This window comes from Sinocyclocheilus rhinocerous, unplaced genomic scaffold, assembly GCF_001515625.1.
Source record: "Sinocyclocheilus rhinocerous isolate Xijiao unplaced genomic scaffold, SAMN03320098_v1.1 scaffold254, whole genome shotgun sequence".
In the NCBI taxonomy this organism is placed as follows: Eukaryota; Metazoa; Chordata; class Actinopteri; order Cypriniformes; family Cyprinidae; genus Sinocyclocheilus; species Sinocyclocheilus rhinocerous.
In genome coordinates, this window is record NW_015628690.1 from 1179160 (window position 1) to 1201349 (window position 22190).

The 22190-nt window shown below is 36.5% G+C and overlaps 2 protein-coding genes and 1 long non-coding RNA gene across 5 annotated transcripts; 2 read left to right on the plus strand and 1 right to left on the minus strand.

Moving 5' to 3' along the window:
- The first annotated feature begins 10 nt into the window (after positions 1–10).
- On the plus strand, positions 11–1308 carry LOC107738161 (uncharacterized). Its single transcript, XR_001639860.1, has 3 exons — positions 11–219; positions 417–454; positions 566–1308. It is a non-coding gene; the product is annotated as an uncharacterized LOC107738161 (long non-coding RNA).
- Positions 563–6829, minus strand: LOC107738160 (leukotriene B4 receptor 1-like). The gene is made up of 5 exons (XM_016549870.1): positions 6538–6829; positions 2847–3429; positions 1887–2087; positions 1755–1795; positions 563–1666 (listed from the first exon to the last, which is right to left on the minus strand). Exons 2-5 carry the CDS (start codon positions 3405–3407, stop codon positions 1483–1485), a joined length of 987 nt encoding a protein of 328 aa, XP_016405356.1. The 5' UTR covers positions 3408–3429; positions 6538–6829; the 3' UTR covers positions 563–1482.
- Positions 6830–9410: 2581 nt separating this feature from the next.
- LOC107738162 (nuclear factor of activated T-cells, cytoplasmic 4-like) lies at positions 9411–21334 on the plus strand. 3 transcript variants are annotated; one of them, XM_016549874.1, is made up of 13 exons: positions 9411–9452; positions 12632–12783; positions 14993–15499; positions 15623–15798; positions 16325–16487; positions 17247–17347; positions 17439–17540; positions 17621–17808; positions 17932–18072; positions 18507–18562; positions 18656–18782; positions 19643–20335; positions 21005–21334. In XM_016549874.1, the coding sequence occupies exons 2-13, from the start codon at positions 12703–12705 to the stop codon at positions 21073–21075; spliced, it is 2406 nt and encodes an 801-aa protein (XP_016405360.1). In that variant the 5' UTR covers positions 9411–9452; positions 12632–12702; the 3' UTR covers positions 21076–21334. The 3 variants fall into 3 exon arrangements, with proteins under 3 accessions (XP_016405360.1, XP_016405358.1, XP_016405359.1); XM_016549872.1 differs by having other exon boundaries at positions 9443–10025; XM_016549873.1 differs by having other exon boundaries at positions 9443–10025; positions 17286–17347.
- The last annotated feature ends 856 nt before the right edge of the window (positions 21335–22190 follow it).

Consider the following 22190-nt stretch of genomic DNA (forward strand, 5'->3'; position numbering starts at 1 on the left):
GAGAGTTCAAATCTCGCGTGCCTCGTGCGAGCAAATGTCTCCCGCTGAGGTGATGAATTGCATGATAATCCGTGTTTCTGATAGCCAGTGATTATTAGCATGCTCCGATTAAAGTGTTAAGCGGTGAAACCGAACCCCAGTTATGTCTAAACGGTCGGATTTTTTGTAATCTGCGATGTTCGTTTACTTTTTACAGGCACCCGCATTTATGGATATGAGGTGAGTGCAAATCTTGTGTCTCGTGCAAGCGAGTGCTGAAGTGATGAGTTGCATGTAAATCCGTGTTTCTGATAGCCAGTGATTATTAACATGCTCTGATTTTAAAAAATAAAATAAAAAAAATAAAAAATGCTCAGAAGTGAGAACGAACCCCAGTTTAGTATGTCTGTTCTAATCTCTTCACTAATATTCTGCAGGTACCTTAGCGACTGAAAGCAGTAAAGTGTTGAGTAAGGTAGGCTTTTTTTTTCTGGTACAAAGTTCAGACTGTGAAAGCACCACTTATTTAATATCTGTTTTGTATTAATCACATTTTCTTTTCTTTTTTCTTTCTTTTTTTTTTTAGGTATTTACTTCATGTGACCAGACTGACTTCTATTGATTTGAATGAACTCCACTGACCTTTATTTTAAAAACCCAATTATTTCGTAGAAAACTAGTATAATTGTAACTTGTAGAATAGTATGTCCATGTGCTTGCTATCCTTGGAACTCTGAAACATGCCAGCAATATACTGTCAGTCAGTGATGTAATGATTTGAAACTGCTACAATAAATTCTCATTTTAAAATACATGGCTGATTCATGGTGTGGGTTGTGTACAAGCAATTAATTTTAAAGTCCGCTATAAAAAGAGATTGGGTGTTTCCTTTCGTGTGTGACCACTTTAGTAGCTTTATGCATAAACAGTTTTTAAACAATTTAATTGTTTTAAATTGTTTTAGATATTTCCAACAAGAAAGCCCATAAAGGTGTGGTTCCTGCATGAGTTTGTACTTTCAAAAGTGAGTTCACAATGACTCTAAAATACCTGTGATCATTTGCTGGTGACTTAATAATTCCAGTCCTGTAAATGTATACACGGTTAAGTATTTACGCAATCTTTGTTCAAATTCACAAGAGGTAATGCAAAGATTTTATATATACACAGAATGTAAGTCTGGATTTACCGTGGTTATTCAAATGAATGTGTAACGGCAATGCAGTCTTCAAATGGGGGTAATCCTGTATCAGCAGTTTGTCAACTTTAAGGCTAATTTAAAATGAAAGCAAGCTGCATATAGCTCATTTATAATGGAGTTAAATCAAATTTTAAAAAACACTATAGGTCTTTAGGCTGCTTTCCCTTTAGATGAAATTGTTGACCTGTTTATTCCCAACAGTATCAGTCACAATACAAACTGATGCAAAAGAATCCAATTTATTGTCCAAGATTAATTTGTGTCTGCGCTCCAATGAGGTTTAGAGCCTGATGACATCTGTTCTAACGGCTTCTCCGTGCACCATAGTCCAGGACAGTGCCCTCAAAGAGTCTGGCCATGAATGCCAAGCCATCAGCTTTGATGTAGGAGCGTCCAGCAAAGGCGTAGAGGACCGGATTGGCACAACTACTGATAAAAGCCAAAGCGGACGTAACCGCACGGCTGGACTGCCAGATGTTATCCAGTCTGGGGATAGACAGAGAAGGTGGTCACAATGGTTCTGTTGACATTTGGTGAAATATCTGTGGACCATACTTTAAAATCTTCAACTCACCTCTTTTTGAGTGATCCATCTGATGTAAGAGCTGCTGCCACCTGATCAGAAGACAAATGGTAATTCATACATTTTGCTTAGGAAGATTTGGAAAAAGATTACCAAAGAGAGATTGAAATAAAAACGACTTACTTGCACTATATTAATACAGTGGTAAGGAAGCCAAAAAATGCAGAACGTCACAATAATGGCTTGAATAAGGTTCTCACTCCGTATCCTTCTCTTGAACATGGTCTGTCTGAGGCGGCGAAGGATACACACATAACTGCTGACTATGATCACATATGGCACCAGGAAGCCCACTACTGTTTCAAGTGTGTATTGAAATACTCCCTGTTCATAAAAGACAATTATGTATGAATTATGGAATTGTGTAAGAGATAGTGCACAGTCAGCCGTTCATTATCAGAAAATAAACCGTTTGTACTGTTATAGTAATAGCCTACTATTGAATATTATAGTACAGCAGGGATGTCCAATCCTGCTCCTGGAGAACCACTGTCCTGCAGAGTTTAGGCCAGAATTTCAACTCTGCAGGACAGTGGCCCTCCAGAACTGAGTTTGGACACCCCTGTAGTACAGTAATATTAATATTGAAGTCTTCTGAAGCCGTTTTCAATATAATTGATAACTGAACACAAGTTGGTGCCAATTGTGTTTATATTAGTGGATCTCAGCCTTTTTGACTTAAAGGCCCCCAGCTGTCCAACACAATATTCAAAGTCCCCTTATATAAGCTATAATTATTACTTAAGTATTTAATTATGATATATGGTATATTTAATAACAGAAACTGGGGCTGTCAGTATATTAATAATTATAAGCAATAAAACTATATTCTTTAATAAAAATTTTGCTATTAATAAAAATAATAATTACATTGTGGACATAGGAATTTAAATGGTTAATAAAAATATTTATTTTTAAAATACCTAAATAATTTATACCTTGATTTTTTATTTATTTTTTTTAAAGCTGGATTGTATGAAACAAGGGCAAGTCTGTGGTATGATATGAGATATATGAAGTATAATGCTGAGTAGTTTGATATACAGTGTTACTCTCAAGTATTAGTGGAGCAAAGGCACTCACATGCTGTGGATACTCGTGATGAGTTGCACACACAGTGCGTTCCTTCCCATTGTAATTCTTCTCTGTTCGTCTGAATATTAAAGCAGGAAGTGCCAAAAGAAATACGACAATCCACAGGCACCCAAGCACAAGTAATACTGTCCGTCTACGAGTGCAGGCAGTCAAGTATGTGGGCCACATCACTGCCACTAGTCTGTGTAGACTCATCAGCGTAATGATCATAATAGAAGCATACATGTTTGTATTGCACAAGTAAAAAAGCAGCTTGCACATGACACTTCCAAATATCCAGTTCTGCTTGGCTAGGTATATTATAAAGAAAATTGTCAGACACATCAGAAAACCGTCTGCACAAGCCAGGTTGAGGATGAGCAGGGTAGTGACGGAGCGTTTGCGGGCACGTGCCAGGATGCTCCAGATAATGAAGAGGTTGCCAGGAACACCCAGGAGGAAGACGATGCTGAGGATGAGGGCCCCAAAGGTAACAGAGATATTGTTACTCACAATGTTGTTACTGTTTGTCACGTTCTCCAAGGAGCTAGTCCCATTATCTGATCCCATTATCAGGAAGGCGTCAGAAAAACTGGTGGAATCAGAAAGCAACGTTATTTGAAGATGATGTAAAATGCTTTTATATCCCTAACCCTAATGGATGGATGGATGAATGAATAATTTAATTCAATTTAATTTAATTTTTTCAGTAGGGAAGTCATGTCACCTGTTAATTTTTTTATATACTGAATCAAAAACTGCTGTAGGGTTAACTTCTGGTGGAATCAGAAAGCAACGTTATTTGAAGATGATGTAAAATGCTTTTATATCCCTAACCCTGATGGATGGATGAATGAATAATTTAATTCAATTTAATTTAATTTTTTCAGTAGGAAAGTCATGTCACCTGTTAATTTTTTTATATACTGAATCAAAAACTGCTGTAGGGTTAACTTTTCACTGAACGTAAATAGGGAAAATAGGATAAACTGAATAATTTCACAAATAAAGGGGTCCTATTATGCTTTTTCACTTTTTCAACTTTAGTTAGTCTGTAATGTTGCTGTTTGAGCATAAAAAAGTTTTGCAAAGTCCTTTATAGAAATGGTGAGTTACACATTAAGTTAAACATGAAATTTTGTCAAAGTACTGAAATGAAGACTGAAATAGTATTTTCTTGTAAAACATCCAATAATATAACAACTTTGAAAAATCATTTTTACAGTGAACTTTCCTTTTATAATATTTCCTTCAGAGGCAGATAAAGTGTGAGCCAGTATCAAGGATGGGCTCTCAGCAACCATGTAAATATTTCACCAGTAATCTCCCATCAGTGAAAAGAAAAAGAAAAACAACGTGCTACAACTTGCTGAGTGATCTTGAGCTCAACTACTTGGAATGCCACTGCTGCTGTAATATCACTGATCACATCCTCACACTCACCCTCATCTGGCAAGAAACTAATTTTACTTCCAATTTTATTAAGATCATTTGTCACATTTTATTTTAAAGTCCAATTCTCGCCATTAACAAACCATTAACTAGGACTTTTGCCTCAATAAACTCCTAAATTGCTGCTTATTAATAGTTAGTAAGGTAGTTGTTAAGTTTAGGATTAGGGATCTATAGAATATGGTCATGCAGAAAGGAAAGGAAAGGACATGACCTGTGGCCAAGTATGGTGTCCCATACTTGGAATTTGTGCTCTGCATTTAACCCATCCGACTTTGTAAAAGAGCATAATAGGACCCCTTTATAGAAATGGTGAGTTACACATTAAGTTAAACATGAAATTTTGTCAAAGTACTGAAATGAAGACTGAAATAGTATTTTCTTGTAAAACATCCAATAATATAACAACTTTGAAAAATCATTTTTACAGTGAACTTTCCTTTTATAATATTTCCTTCAGAGGCAGATAAAGTGTGAGCCAGTATCAAGGATGGGCTCTCAGCAACCATGTAAATATTTCACCAGTAATCTCCCATCAGTGAAAAGAAAAAGAAAAACAACGTGCTACAACTTGCTGAGTGATCTTGAGCTCAACTACTTGGAATGCCACTGCTGCTGTAATATCACTGATCACATCCTCACACTCACCCTCATCTGGCAAGAAACTAATTTTACTTCCAATTTTATTAAGATCATTTGTCACATTTTATTTTAAAGTCCAATTCTCGCCATTAACAAACCATTAACTAGGACTTTTGCCTCAATAAACTCCTAAATTGCTGCTTATTAATAGTTAGTAAGGTAGTTGTTAAGTTTAGGATTAGGGATCTATAGAATATGGTCATGCAGAAAGGAAAGGAAAGGACATGACCTGTGGCCAAGTATGGTGTCCCATACTTGGAATTTGTGCTCTGCATTTAACCCATCCAAGTGCACACCCAGAGCAGTGGGCAGCCAATGTTGGGGGTTCAGTGCCTTGCTCAAGGGTCTCACCTCAGTCATGGTACTGAGGATGGAGAGAGCACTGGACATTCACTCCCCACACCTACAATCCCTGCCGGTACCAAGACTCGAACCCGCGACCTTTGGGTTACTCTCTAACCATTAGGCCACGACTACCCTAAAAATGCTAATAAACAGCCAATAGGTTGATAATAGGCATGCTAATAAGCAACTAGTTAATAGTGAGAACTGGTCCCTATACTAAAGTGTTATCAGTTTATTTTATCACAGCAATTGTCAAGAAAAAAGACCATATTAAAGAATAAACATTAAATATTAAAGTTAAGTTAAAAGACCACAAATAAAGCAAGGAATTGAAAGAAACAGATAAAGTACGGTAGTCACAACTGAACCATAGTGAACAGGTTGTAGTGAATCAGTATTGTAATCAGTATGCAAAAAGATAAGATTGTCCAGTCTGCAATGCTGTCACAAAAGTCATCCCTGATTAAGCACAATGCTGACCTCAGAGCCTCAAAGATGTTTGAAATTGAGAAACTGGACACAGTTGCATCAACAGAGAGTGATCACAGAGAGTGGGAGATGGAAAAATGGGCTGATTATGAGAAATAAGTGGAAAGACTGTTATGTATTTCTGTAAGGATGGGTTTATTAAAATTAGACAACTGGGAAATGATGAAAGAGACAATTAGGCCACGACTACCCTAAAAATGCTAATAAACAGCCAATAGGTTGATAATAGGCATGCTAATAAGCAACTAGTTAATAGTGAGAATTGGTCCCTATACTAAAGTGTTATCAGTTTATTTTATCACAGCAATTGTCAAGAAAAAAGACCATATTAAAGAATAAACATTAAATATTTAAGTTAAGTTAAAAGACCACAAATAAAGCAAGGAATTGAAAGAAACAGATAAAGTACGGTAGTCACAACTGAACCATAGTGAACAGGTTGTAGTGAATCAGTATTGTAATCAGTATGCAAAAAGATAAGATTGTCCAGTCTGCAATGCTGTCACAAAAGTCATCCCTGATTAAGCACAATGCTGACCTCAGAGCCTCAAAGATGTTTGAAATTGAGAAACTGGACACAGTTGCATCAACAGAGAGTGATCACAGAGAGTGGGAGATGGAAAAATGGGCTGATTATGAGAAATAAGTGGAAAGACTGTTATGTATTTCTGTAAGGATGGGTTTATTAAAATTAGACAACTGGGAAATGATGAAAGAGACAAATAAAGGAACAAAAAAAGAACAAAATCAAAGAGCGTTTCTTGTAACTCACCAATACACTTGATTAGATCCGAATGGCTGAACTGTGTTCCGCCTGAAGTGACCAGATGGAGCTGGTTAGGTTGTGTGGTCTCCAAGTTGGTCTCTCTTTTTCTTTCCACTGTGTCAGATAAACTTTAAAATAGTTTCGTCAAAATTTCGTAAGTTCTTGTTTTTTCGGTGATCTCACAGAAAATCTAAATTTTATATGGGCTACTATAGCAATCAAGCACACTTATAAATATCCAACTGCTTCGTTCTGTCTCTAAACTACTAGATTCATGTTCATGTTCATATTTACTCCACCCCCCATCCTTCCTCCTCCCTAATATTTCAACACACCAAATTTCTCTGTCTTTTTCCTTTAACAAAAGTACAAGTTTCTTTTTTCTAACCTGCAGGCTACAGCATGCAAGGAGAATACAGGAAGGTGTGGTGTATGACACAGTTCCACACTTCTGCGCACACCCACGTTTCTTCTACCTGCTCTTACCAACTTATCTGATAGATCTCTATCATAGATTACTATACAACTTTCTCGGTTTATGTAAGGAATAGTTGAAAATTCAAGCATCATTTACTCACCATCATGTTCCTTAATGACTTTCTTTCCTCTGTGGAACACAGCAGGAGAAACTTTGAAGAATGTTTTTTTTTTCTGTATAATGAATAGAGATGGGTACTGTTAGGCTCCTAAATTAAAGGATAAAAGTATCATAAAACTGGTTCATAACTCATCTTCATTATTCCACGTCTTTTGAAGCCATACTTATTTGTAAGGTACATTATTCTCTTGGTTTTCAGAAGAGTTTTAAATAGAAGGGCAGAGAAGGACACAAGAGTCAGGTTCATCCAAGAAATTGTGTGCTATATGGCACTTTCAGCACTATTTTTATTGGCATTATGGTTCCATCCATGTTCCATCGCTTTAAAAAGGTTCTTTAAATGATAAACTCTGTAAAGATTGAAATATGAAATAATAGTCAGAAAAATGGTTTTTAAAAATGGACTTTTGCATATCTATTTTTTGTTCAATATCATATTTGATACATCATATTTTATTGCTCATATAGATGAATATGAAGCTTAAGTGAAAAAAGTCACTTTTTATTCAGAAGCCTCTATATGTCCCAGTAATATGTCTTAGTAAGATTATATTTAAATGCTTAGTTTTGTGATCAAAGCTCTGTAGTTTTATTTGTGGAGGCTAAACAAAGACAGAAGGCATGTTGAAGATTGTGAACAACAAGTTTCAATCATGATGCTAACTTAGAGGCTTTAGAAATGTACACGCCAAATCTGATACAGTTAGTATAGGCTTTATAAGGTTCAAATGTTCTTCAGACTTTAAAAACTGTTCACTAAAAGATTCTTTGGGGAACGCAGAATAGTTCTTATATGGCATTGCTGTGAAAACTCTCTTTTAGAACCTTTGTTTTTTACAGTATGTATAGTAAAAGGATGTCAGTGAATAGGGAATTGTATTTTCACACACAAACTCACTGCATGAGTCATCATGTCTATCAGTGTCCATTATTAAAAATATTACACATTCTATCCATGCTCCAAATGGGAAACTACTGTTATATATATAAGAAATTTCTGTGGGAGAGAGAGAGATGGAGAGAGAGGGAGAGGAAAACTTAGCGAGAAAATCCACTTCCTTATTTCTGACCTCTGGGTCATTATTCAGTGACCTGATTCCCATGAGTAACATAAGCTTCTCCAAACTCTCATGTTCACCAAAGTGCAGCTTAATCATTGCTTTGCATGAAGTTTATAGTAACTCAGATTGGCATATATGTCATTGTGACGTGATTGGAGGCTGTGTGGGAACTAAACATACTAGCTATCTTTGTTGTCCACAGGATGGCAACATTCTTCCATAAATGTGATTTTGGTCTAGTGTATATAAAGACAGCACAGATTGCTGCTGATGAGAAGCTCACGCATAACTGTAGATACTCTGATATTTTTATAACTTGATAAAATGTGCCGCCTCATAATCAAGCCCTGTGCTTAAGACCATGAGATCCAATTTCAAAAAGGCTCATGTTCTATATGTGTTCTATTCTCTGAATTGATCACATCACTAAATTAAATGGGAATGTAATTCCAGCACTGATGAATGCCAGACGGATGCCTTTGTGAATCAACTTTATCAAGCAATAGATGCCATGGAAAGCTTACTACCAAGCATCAAACACGAGACGAGCTTTAAAATAAGACAAAAGATAATTATTGTGAGAATTGTCAGAGAGGAGGAGAAAGAGAGAGAGAGAGAGAGCATGTTTATTTAAGTTTTTCATCTCCCGTCTCAGACAGAGTGCAGACTACAGAAGATAATGAGAAACAGATCTTACAGGGGGAGGGAAAGGAGGAACTGGGATAAAGAGTTGGGGAGAAGGAAGGGGAGGGACAAAGTGGGGAAAAGTATGATGGGAAGAGAGAGAGGGAACGACTGTCGTTATGGCGTCACGGATGGATCAGCCTTCAGCATCAGTGTCTTGTCTGAAACAAAAATAGCCACTGTCTTAAGCATGTGGAAAACGAATGAAATATGTTTTTCTCAGAACCTGTTTGCCAGACAAGGCTTTCACTGGTGCCTGTCCAGGGAATTCTCTATTGGACAGAAGAGAAAGTGTTTCTGCTTAAAAAAATGTGTGTTGAAATAGATTTTTGTGGGTATCATAAAGTTATACTTCACTCTAAAATATGTAGTTGTGCTCACTGGCCAATCAACACACTTTGCAGCAAAAGCGGGCATGTACGTAAAGCTAAGAAAGAGGGGGTATGTTGATTGACAGGTCAGACAGCCAATAGGGAGAGAGTAACGGTACTGAGGAACCCGCCCAAAGGCAATTAAGGGTAAAGAACGAAAAAGAACTTGTAATAACTTTTTTGTTCTATGACAGTGGAGGAGTTATGGTATGAATGTAAATTCAACGGATATTTGTTATTGAACATGAACGTATGTGGGACTTGAGGCTGTGAACATGGCCGGTTCTGAACGATGGAAGTTCGTGAGATGAAGTTATAATAACAGACTGTCACGGAAATCGCAAGCGAATCTACTGGGAAGAAAAAAAGTTCAAGAAAGAGATGAGCAGCTGATAAACTGCAAGAGCGACGCGGAGATAAGAAAATGATCCATGCAACTGTGATACTTAAGCTTGAGGATAACTTTTAATTCTTAAGTGTAATAAAAGGAAGGCGCACGAAGGAGAAAGCGGATCGTGCAAAGTGACATTCTGGAGAAGCTGTATGACTCCCATGAGTTTTAAACGGAGCCGATACTGAGAAGTGAGAGAGGGTCAGTGATATATCTGTAGCCGGTCTCGGTCGTACTTTTCTCGGATTGAGAGATGGGGGCCGCGCCGGGCTCGGGATGGGAGGAGGGAGAGTTCGAGTTCAAGCTTGTGTTCGAGGAGGATCCGCCGCGCCAGAGCCGCTGCGGCCCAGAAGACACCGACAGCGGCCAGACGCACCGTGAGCCAGCCGGTATGAGCGGTCCGAGGAAAGATGGAAAGAGTGGCGAAGCTATGCATACTGGGATGGTGCTCGTAGGTCTGGGCTGGAAACCGATGTTCTAGGTCTAAAAACCGCGAAGCGTAACATCATTTATCACTGTTGTCCCTTTGAGCAGTCAGTTTGCTTTAGGGCGCTGTATTTATAATATTTAGCAGTAGCTTTGGATAAATAATTAGCGTTTCATTAATTATATCAGAATCCTACAGAATATGCACATTATAAATGAATATAAATATATTTTACAAGTATATAATAAATTGGTCAACGACGTGACGACAATGTTTTTTTTCATGCGATTCAGACAAAAAGCAACTTTTTCAGTTTCTGAATTAAAAGTAATTTCTGATATTTTAAAGATTTTTTTTAAGCTGGCATATTTTGGCTCATTATTATTATTTCTTTAAAGTGTGCAGTTAAGCAATTTTGCTTTAAAATATTATTAACATAAAAAAACTTATCTCGCAAATCAGCAATTGAAGCCATTTTGTTGTCACGTGACTAAAAAACCCATAAACAGAAAGGACATTCATGGTGTGTCTAGGTTATTAAGTTGATTTAAAAATTACACATTTTCACCTTTAATAATAAGGAATGGTTTCTGAGAAATCTTAAGGACACCTCTCTATATTAATGGGTCTTTTTTTTTTTTTTACATTGACAAATATGTTTGAATTATTATTAAAATAGTAAGTTGTGGACACTAGTTTATTTAAGGTGGAAATAAAATATTTGAGTATTTTTTGCCTGATGATAGTTAGACCATTTGGTATTTTTGTAGTTATTAGATTTTTGTAGAAATGTTTTTAAAAAATATATGAAACCGATATAAATTCAAAGAAGTTGATCTTGTGTTTTGAGCTTGCTTTTTGAAGGATTTTATCTTTTATCTCATCTTGGACATCCTTCTTATATCTTTATTTTGGCCTATTGGCAGTACACTATGCATGTTTTAGGAGACTTTGAATGTCTTTACTTTGAATGTCTAAAGAGGCACAATTTTTAATGTCTCTAAGGAATGCTTACATGTTCATGTAGTCTGACTCACTGCCCATGTAACTAAGTTTTATCCGCTGAAGTGTGCGTGTGTTTATGGGTAAGTGTGGAGCACAGCGCAATGTGTTTTTAATCATCTGTGCGTGTGAGCAGAGTTAACAGCTGCCATCTGGACCCGAACCCTCAATCTCTGTTTACTGAGCATGCATTTGGATACCTCCCTCCAATATTCCCTCCTTTTCTCTGCCCTGTTTTCCCCTCCTGGCACACATTCTGTTGTACACCCACCCTCCGCCTTCATTCTGGTGTGAAGGTGTAGAAACATGCACTTCAGGTTTCTGTTCACATTGCATCACTTTGCTGCCTTTTACCACAAGTGCTTTCTTCAGATGTTTACTATGTTCTTAAGTGTTGTCATACTTAATTATTTACTTACTTGTGCCCTTTATCATATCAACAAATTTAGGAATTAGAACTTGCTGTGTAGGTCCTGAACTACTTTAGAATTGCCCTTCAAACATATACCATGGTACCATAGTTTACCATAACACTAGAGCGGTGACTGCAAACGTGGGCCTTTTCCAGTGAAACGTTGATTTTAAAGTAGTTTTTATAATATCTGTAATATTCTATCAGCTAAATATTGTGACTCACTGTAAGGAATGTATTAACACATTGTATTAATTAAATGAATAATTAACCAAATTAATTATGTTTTATGAATATATGTTGGGTTAAAATATTATTGTAATTAAAATTATAATTATTGCTGTCAAATGATTAATCGCGATTAATCGCATCCAAAATAAACGTTTTTGTTTGCATAATATATGTGTGTTCTGTGTATATTTATAAATACACACACATACAGTATATATTTTTTAATATTTACATGTATTTACATGTCTATATTTATATTCATATAATTTATATTATAAATACATATATTTAATATATAAAAATAACATATTTTTCTGAAAGATATACGTGCATGTGTGTGTATTTATATATACATAATAAATATACACAGTACACATACATACTGTATGTAAACAAAAACTTTTATTTTGGATGCGATTAAATCACGATGAATCATTTGACAGCACTAATTATAATATTCATAATTATGTTTTTCATTAAAATGTGCATATTTGGCATTAGAGCAAGAAGGAATGTGAAGCAAATGAGTGAGCTAAAAAATCCTAATGAAAAAAGTTAATAAAATAAGAATAAAAATTAAATAAAGTTACTGGATTTTTGTTAATGTGTTTAGAGTTACCCCAGGTTTTTTGTAGAAACATTATGCTATGCTAATGTTTTGGTGTGGCAGATTGTAGTTTTGAGAATTGAGATTTCAGAAATCACCCCATTTGGAAAACCGTGTGGACGTTTTCTGAGGTAAACAAGTCTGTGTGTACTTGTGGAAATAATAAATGACGTCTCCACAAAGGCTTCCCTGTGTTATGATTTTCCAATTAGAGGCCTCGTGTCTCTTGTTTCAGCAATTGTTTATCCCATATGCATAAGCTTGGAAAGCTTGTGATTTGCCATGTACAATAATCTTTTTTTTTTTTTTGTCACAGATACCCACTTGACTTCCGCACTGGCTGGCCAACCCGTGAGTATCCCACCGCCAGCCGGTCGCAGGGCTGGGATGCATTCCCCACCCCCCAGACGGGCCTTCGTCAGGGAGTTCAGTGGGACTTATGAGAGTCTGCCAGCAAGATCAATACAGGTGGGAGGCACATTTGCCTAAACTGTAGATTTCTAGAACATCCTGATAAAAAGATCATGTTACACATTGTGATTAATTATGGTGAAATACAGTTTTTCTCACTCGATTTGACACTTTTCTCCAATGCAGTGTACTTGTTCTCAAAATAATTAGCACAGCCATCCAAACACAAAATTATCTTAACCAAACAGTTCAACTTTACTGCAAAATGAATCACTGCAATGTTTTCTAGTAATGCATTTATTAAAGTAAATATTAACATCAAATCTATAGGTGAGTTCTCTATTGATTTTAAAACACCTTCAGCTGTAGATGCACAAATATGCTAATGAAAATACATGTTTATTTTAATTCTTCAACAGGGAGTTTTGTTTTATATATTGTGTATATCTAAACAAAATAAAAATTGTTATCCAACACCTGCTGTCACCCATGAGAAAAAACTAATTGCCCCTTTAAACTTAAAATTTGTTTGTGCCACCTTTAGCAGCAAGAACTGTTCCACCTTTAGCAGCAAGAACTGCAAACAAACTTTTCTGAAAACTACAGATCAGTCTTTCACAGCACAGTGGTGGATATATACAGTATATATATATATATATATATATATATATATGACTTTTTTAGCTGGTGAAAATACTAGTGTTCTAATCATTTTGGCCACCATTGTATACACACACGTGTGTGTGTGTGTGTGTGTATGTGCTGTATACATAAATTATCCTGAATTATTGATCTTGCCTTTCATTTGCATCTGGAAGAGAATTTCATTGCATTTTATCTAGACTACATATTTGCTGCGCTTGCATCATAGGAGAAAAAATGTAAGAAGGTTGAATCCATGCAGTATTGGTTGGTTGTATTAACTATTGTGAAAACATTTCAGAGTTTTGAGAAAATTATTTGCATGATTTGTAATGTGTATGAAATGAATGAAACCGTTCAATCTGTTTAGGACAATTACAAAGTATTCAGATCACTGTGTTAACTGTTTTGAGAACAGTGACCTGAGTTTGGCGAAATGTGTCAAATCAATTGAGAAAAACTGTAAATCCAGAGGTCTGGTTTTAATTTCAGGAGTTCGTTTTTGTTGCCCAGTAATGTTTATTGTGAACAGAATCGGTTGCCATGAGCTGTTGTGCATATTTTGTTTTGGCACATAAGGGCTGCAAATAAATGTTAGAGTTCAATTAAATTTAAGTATCCTTTAGCATTTAAAGTCAACCAAAATCAAACCAAAAGCGACCATATTTATTTAATATGTGTTTTTGGCCATATAGTGCATCATTCATCTGTAAATTATTCCAAAGAAAAACATGATTGTCTTTGTAATCTCCTTGTAAAGGTTGAGATCAAGTCCTTTCTCTTTGAATGTCTTGTTTCACTCAAAAATACAGAAGTAAACAGGGTCTCCAATAGAGTGTGGAATCATTAAAAAATATAATGACTTTCTATTGAAAAAGTATTTGGAAAAAAGAAATGCAAGTCCATTGCCAAGTGATATGAAAAGTTACAATTATTATTTTTTATTTATTAAAATAATGAGTACATTTAAAACAGTTATTGCAAAAGATGTGTGACTTTTTTTTAATTGATGTTCACGTTTTAGAGACAGCATAAATGGAATCCCATAATCACGAATATTTATTAATAAAATTAAAAATGTCATAATGGCATGTGAGCGAGTTAATATTCTCAATTCTATATAAACTTGCACTTCTGAGAAGAAAAATCAGATTTTTAACTAATATTACACTACACATTGTCAAATGAACAGTATTGTTAACTAAAACATTAGAATTAAAAATAAAAGCTAATTCAAAATATTAATAAATTCTATATTATTAGATAAATAAATAACACTGCATTTGAATCACCAGTCAGTAACTATACTGATTTAAAATTTACAGATAGTTGTAAGATTTATATGTTTGATTTACTAAAAATAACCGATTCATAAGAATCATATCGTCAGCATTCAGAGTTTCGTTCAGCTGCCAGACTACAATGATTGTGCTGTATGTTTTTGATTCGCTAAAAATAACTGTCTGACAAGAATCTTTCATTCATAAAAACACTGCTGCGTGTTTCAGTCATGCTGTAGATTCATTAGTTATGTTGCAGTGCTGCTGTAATAGTTCAATGATATCTCAATTATTTTCTTTTTTAGCCCACAGTGATATCACACCCTCTTCTTTTTCTGTTTAAGGTATCAGAGTCTAGAGTGCTTGAGTGCCCCAGCATCCAGATCACCACTATCTCCCCTGAAGATGACTCAGGTCCAGCGGGGGGAAGTTACTGGGATGGCGGGGGTGGCTGGGACAGGGAGCGCCTATACCTGCCCCTGCTGGACTCTTACCGTGACGTCATGACAGGGGCAGGTTCCCTCAGTCCCAGCCCCAGCCCTGCTTCCAGTTCCTCATCTCGTGGATGGCTGAGTCCAGCTTCCAGCTGTGATTCTCTCCTGGTGGAGGAGGATGAGCTCAACGAAGCTGCTGCTCACTTCTGCCTATCGCCCTCCTCACGCCCCACGTCTCCTGGGGGCAAAAAGCGCAGGAACTCCCCACTGGCCTCCCCCAGCACCTCCCGCAGAAGCAGCTACTCCGAGGATCTCTCCTCCCTCCCGGACACGGGAGAAACCTCGGCTCAGTCTCAGGCTCCAGCAAACTGTGAGCTCAACATCCCACAGAAGACCAGGAAGACCTCTCTGGAACAGGTGATCCTTTTGAAATATGGCTGTTAAACTCACTGACGGTCCATTCTTGGTAATCAAATGAAGAATTCATTCATATTCTGTCATATGACCATCTTGGTGTGTTTATGGGTGTGCACAATCCAGATGTCATCAAGAGACATCGAACCAGAGCTGACCCCCATTCAGACCTCTCCCTGCCCCCTCCCAGAGGTTGCTCAGCTGAGAAGGGAGCCCCCCACAATAGGGATGGACTACCTGTCTGTGCCTCCTGCTCTGGGCTGGGGCAGAACCAGGGCCAGCGCTCACAGTCCTCTCTTTAGGTTTGCACACAACTTCTTATTTCATAACGTGAATTATGCACTGAATAATGCCTAACAATTAAAACAGCAGGAAAATAGTATGTGCAAAAGAATGCAAAAATTTCAAGAGCAGTATGATACATACTCATATGAGGTCATATGACTTCATTACACTTTTAATTAATTAAATAAAGTTAAAATGTATTAATTTAAACTTTAAATTTATGTATGCTTTAAATTTATTATATATGTGTGTGTGTGTGTGTGTGTATACTAATTATTTGATAAGACTGTCAAAAGTTGTGACATTTTTACAGAAAATAACCATTTTTATTTCCAAGATGATATTTTCTGAATTAAACATGCAGTATTCTGAGGTCATGTGATAAAAATGTAGCATACTACAGTTTGAAACACTAATAATGGAATGAAGCATGCTGTTTTGCTCACTAAACTATTTGAGTTTTAGATTCTGATTTAAATCAGAATAATGTTGATCTTTGACTTCAAACATCACATTGTCTCTGCTTCCTTAATCCTGCTCCAGATCTAATGCGCTGCCGCCACTTGACTGGCCGCTGCCTTCACAGTTTGACCAGTATGAATTGCGCATAGAGGTACAGCCCAGACCGCACCATCGTGCGCATTATGAAACTGAAGGAAGTCGAGGAGCAGTAAAGGCATCACCTGGAGGCCATCCAGTAGTGAAGGTGACGTTCATAAGCTATAATGTACAGTCCTGTACAGTAGGTGCTGTTACTTCAAAGACCCGCCCCCTTTAGTTACTGTTGCTATATCCGACAAGCCATGGCGCTCTCATGTTCTCACACAGTGGAAAATACATCGCGCAGCAAAGAGGAAACTGACAACGTGCTGACGGACAAGATAGAGCAGGTTACGTTTGTTATGAAACAAAGTCTCAGCTTTCAAATTTTGTAATTTTGTAAGAAATTCAAACAATAAATACCGTTTTGTGGCCCGTTAATGTGTCATGACAGATCGCTGTAGTGCCTCAGTTCAAGCGCCACGTGAACTGATCATCTCTTCATCTTTACTAGTTATAGCACAAAATAAACATGAATGAACATCAGAAGGTAGCTTATTTCAACCAACGTCGATTTTCTTTAAATCCACCAATGTTAATTTACTCTCCTGTCTGGTTTGTTTGTCGGACAGAATGTCAGATCACCAGTCAAACTCCCTGCGAAGGGTCAATTGTGTGACTTGCTGTATTACTTACTTGTATTAATGAATTAGAATTTTTGATTGTTAGTTGGTCTGTAGTAAAATAAACAATAAATGAAAAAATATGTCAAATAAATAAATCAGTACAAAAGGCATGATCTCTGTGGACTTTCACATATTTGGAAACAGCCACTGTTTAAAAAGAGAAATGAGAAAACACTGAAATTACTTTTCTTTAATTGAATTGATGTTCATTTTTTTGCTCTTTTCTCTCTGTTGTCCAGCTGGTGGGTTACACTGAAAGGCAGCCGCTCTCCTTACAGGTGTTTGTAGGAACTGCTGATGACAGATCAATACGTCCTCATCCTTTTTATCAAATACACAGGTAAAACTCTCGCATGACTTTTCAAAGTATTAAACAAAAGTATTTTTGGTAGATCCGTGGCTTCACATGAGAAATACTTCTCTCCACACAGAGTAACAGGGAAGATGGTAGGCACAGCTAGTCAGGAGAGCATCCAGGCTGGCACTAAACTCCTGGACATCCCACTCAACCCAGAGAACAGCATGACTGCCCTGTAAGACTCCTGAGCCCTGATTGTTTGTCGTAGACACCTCAGTAAGTGATCATACGTAAATTCCTGTGTCTCCCTCTCAGCATTGACTGCGCAGGTATTCTAAAGCTGAGGAACTCTGACATTGAACTCCGGAAAGGAGAGACAGATGTAGGGAGAAAGAACACTCGAGTGCGTTTGGTGTTCCGCACACACCTTCCTCTGTCTCCACCCATCGTCCCTCCAGGACGAGTCTTAGCCCTGCAGGTGGCCTCTTTACCCATTGAATGCTGTGAGTGTGGCAAATCACAATTATGCCTGTTTAACTACAGATCCTATGTGTAATTTTTCTCTTTTTCGTGTTTTATACACTTGTGATCTACACTCAAATTTAAGCTTAAATTTCTGCCTGCAGCACAGCGCTCTGCACAGGAGCTTCCTGTAGTGGAGTCTATCAGTCTTACTTCCTGTTCAACAGAGGGAGGCGAGGAACTACTTCTAGGTGGGACCAACTTTCTACCCACCTCCAGAGTTTTCTTTATGGATAGAGGATCAGGTATTGTAGTAGGCCTGCATTCATGCACAATACCAGAAAAGCTGTTCTTTTGAACTTTCTATTCCTCAAGGAGTCTGGGAAAAAATATAATTACGATTTTCACAAAAATGATTAAGTAGTGCAACTGTTTTCAACATTGATAATATTAAGAAATGTTTCTGAGTACCAAATCAGCATATTAGAATCATTTCTGAAGGATCATGTGACACAAAAGACTGGAGTAATGGCTAGAGTAAATTCATCTTTACCATCACAGGAATAAATTACTGTACATTTTAAAATATATTAAAATGGAAAAGAGTTATTTCAAGAAATTGAATAATATTTCACAATATTAAAGTTTTTTGTGTGTATTTACTGTATTTTTAATTAAATAAATCACAGAACCAGTGTTGTATGTTGTATTTACATACAATTGTACTTATTTTGAGTAGATGGCAAAGTCCAGTGGGAGGAGGAGGCACATGTGGACAGGGATAAAAGCAATGAGGTAAATTAACCATAAACCGTATCTATGAAAACTACACTGTGTGTAACTTGAAAATAAATGAACTAATTATGTCTGTATTTTCTTATGGTGCAGAATTTGCTGTGTGTAAGAGTGCCAGCCTATAACGATCTTTCACTGAACCACCCAGTGTCTGTCTGCCTGTACGTGTCCAATGGGAAGAGGAAGAGGAGCAGCACGCACTGCTTTAAATATCTGCCCAGTGAGTGTTACACAGGCGGGTCATTAGCTATGCTTTACTTTGGAGAATCCCTCTGCACATGGTATTTATCTGTGCTGTTGACAAGAAATGCAAAATATGTCTTTTGCATGTTGTGTGTAATAAAGAACAGATTCTCTTTCATAATCTAAAGGCACTTTCAGCCCAAGCATCATATGCTGCTTTGATCTCCAGTAAAATGTTCCAAATAGCATCACAGAAGAGTAGTTTTACCATTTTTTTCCTCTTATGTCTTTTAATAAATTATTTTTATTCTTTAAGGATGTATTAAATTGATCAAAAGTGAAATTAAAGATGTATAATATTACACAAGATTTCTATTTCAAATAAATGCAGTTCTTTTGAACTTTCTATTCATCAAAGAATCCAGAAAAAATGCATCAGTTTCTACAAAAATATTAAACAGCACAACTGTTTTCAACGTTGATAATAAATGTTTCTTGAGCACAGAAGCATCATAATAGAACAATTTCTGAAGGATCACACTGAAGACGTTATTAAAATTTAAACAGTTCTTTTAAATTGTAATAATATTTTACAATATTATATTAGTTTTTACTGTATTTCTTTTAATAAAATAAATGCATCCCTGATGAGCATAAGAGATTATTTTAAATATATTTAAAAATCTTACCGATAACAGACTTTTGAATGGTAGTGTAATAATTATAAAATAATTATTTAATATTACATAATTAAATATAAAACTATTAATTAAAATAATTTTAAATTTTATATTAGGTAATATATCTTGTCACATTTCATATTAAATGTATACAATATGATTGTTTTCATGTCATGGTACATCTGTGATGTTAAGTCATACATCTTACATTTTCTAGTCATGTTTAAAGAAGAAGATCCGCTGCTGTCCCGTCCCTCCATCTTGCCCCTGGAAGGGGTGACGCTTTCCCCCATGAGGAGCGGCAGCACTGTCGACATGAGATCAGACCTATCCGCAGATGACAGAAGCATGTCTTTCCACCTGCCTCCATATCCCAATGAGTACCCTTACTCCTCGCATGGCTACCAGGAGGACTACTGCCACAAACCGGAGGTCCCCGAGGATGGTGGAGGTCGAAGTGCCCTGACCGAAAGGCATCCCAGCTTTGAGAGCCTGGAGCTGGGCTTCACAGAGCTTCTTCCTCCCATGTACCCAAGAGCCTCACAACCTCTTTCCCCCTCCCCGTCTCCCTCTCCGTGGCTTGACTCTCCCTATCTTTCCTCCTCACCTTCTCCCTCACACTCTTGCTCTCTCAGCCCATTCCCTGCAAGCAGTCCCATCTCCACCTCGCCCCTTCCTCCACTCACTCACTCCCCATATCCACACTGTCCTTGCCCCCAAGAGATGTGCTCCTCGCCTCCGTCAAACACTAGCCACTATCAGGACCTGTGCCCACCTCCGTACTTCCAATATGAGAGCTGGGAGCACCAGATGCGTCCCTCTGAAAGAGACACAGACCCTGGTCTGAAGCTGGAGGGACCCCCGGACTTCTCGGGCCCCACACCCATGCAGCATATCACACTAGAGGAAGGTGGGTATGATTGACTGTATATGTCATGCACCAACATTAAAATTCTGAATGATAAGCCAATAATTATTTTCATGTTATGGCCGATAACCAATAAATTGCTCGTATTAAAATTCTGTACTAGTTTGTCTAAAAAAATAAAACACAAACTAAAATCTGTTCTAAATTTGTTCTAAATTTATTTTAAGAAATGTTTTTTTTTTTCCATTATAAAAATGATTTATAATGTTACAAAAATGTTTTTCAAATCTATTCATCAGAGAATAAGAGTTATTTTAAATTATAATAATATTTTTCTATATTACAGTTTTTACTGTATTTTTGATCAAATAAATGCAACCTTGGTGAGCATGAGAGACTTTTTAAAAAACATTAAAAATCTTACTGACTCCAAAACTTTTGACTGGTAGTATAATAATATCAAATTATTATTTAATATTATATATAATTATTTTGTCTAAAAAATCTAAATACCAAAAATAACAAGTCAAATTATTTTAAATGCTACAAGTGAATTTAGGCATCTCAACATTACAATGTGTGATATGAAAATGGATTTTCATTGTGAGATTTGCTAAAGAATTTCGTTTTTTTGTGTGTGAACTATTCCTTTAACTACTGATCTGTATCAATCAATTAAATTATTTCTACCACAATTTCTCATTCCCACAGTGACTGAATTCATTGGAGAGGATATAAGATCCTTTCAGATGGGGTCACACATGGATAGTCGACCTGGATGACAACATCCTCTCAGTAATAATCCAGTGAGAATCAGTGTATAGTTAATATCATATCAACTTTTTATGTATAATTTTTATTTGAATTATGGTATATTGCTAAAATATGGCAATAATAATAAAGACTGTGCTACTTAAGTGGTAAATTTGTGGTAAAACAGAAGGCAGGCATACAGTTGTATGTAAGTATGTAACTGTTACTGCTTCCTGACTGCATATTTGAATGGAACTAACGTTTTTAATCTGTATGCAAAATAAATTATCATTATATTATTTCTGTTTTGATCCAATAATATGTGCATTTATGGGGGTAATTGGTCATTTAATGAACAGGTAATATAATCTAAAACCGCATGCTCTTCCTCATTCCCTCTTTTATCTGAGAAACTGACTTCATTTTTAACTTGATATCTGTTTGTTGGATCACTTAAACATGTCCTTTGTACACAGTGTCTAAGTAGTTTAAATGTGACTTCACCCCTGCTCCCACGCAGGAAATATTACAGCCCTTTCAGACATTTAAACATTTGTAAAGGCAGAATTTAAGAAAGTTTTATAATAATTAAATGCAGGTTATCACAGTGAACTGTCAGAAAACAATGTGAGCGTGTCGTGAGTGACTAGTTTAGCTATTAAGTGATTGGTTGACAAGTGTAAATGAAGTGGTATACTTGCCTATTTGGACGACATGAGGATCTCTGCCCCCTACTGGAAAGTGTGTGTTTTCACTTAACATTTTTATTACATTCGTGTTTTTAATACATAAAGGACCAACAACAATACTTGTTGCTTATTTCATTTCAACCATAAAAAAGCAGGCTACGGTTGCGGCACCTCGATACAGTGACTGAATGAAGGTAAGTACGAGATACTCGAGTCTACTCATGAAACATTATTTACAAGCTATACATACATTATATTGCCATGTACAAGGGGAAGTCGTGGCCTAATGGTTAGAGAATCGCAGTGAGCTTGATTTAGATCAACAAAAGATTTAGCAAAAATATAAGGCGGCATTCAATGGAACCTGACCTTTAAAAAATCTGGATTTAATAACCCCAAGTTGTAGCTGACAAGCAAATAGTTTCATCTCAGTTGTAAATCAGTATAATTAATCT

Bases quoted from the DNA above. Each gene is read 5' to 3' on its own strand.
- LOC107738162 (XM_016549872.1), top strand. From the start codon at position 9,890: ATGGGGGCCGCGCCGGGCTCGGGATGGGAGGAGGGAGAGTTCGAGTTC. The intron at 18,563-18,655 runs GTAAATTAACCA...CTTATGGTGCAG, and splicing joins ACAGGGATAAAAGCAATGAG to AATTTGCTGTGTGTAAGAGT. The intron at 18,783-19,642 runs GTGAGTGTTACA...TACATTTTCTAG, and splicing joins CTGCTTTAAATATCTGCCCA to TCATGTTTAAAGAAGAAGAT.
- LOC107738160 (XM_016549870.1), bottom strand. From the start codon at position 3,407: ATGGGATCAGATAATGGGACTAGCTCCTTGGAGAACGTGACAAACAGT. The intron at 1,796-1,886 runs GTAAGTCGTTTT...TCTTCTGATCAG, and splicing joins ACTGTATTAATATAGTGCAA to GTGGCAGCAGCTCTTACATC. The intron at 1,667-1,754 runs GTGAGTTGAAGA...GTCTATCCCCAG, and splicing joins GATGGATCACTCAAAAAGAG to ACTGGATAACATCTGGCAGT.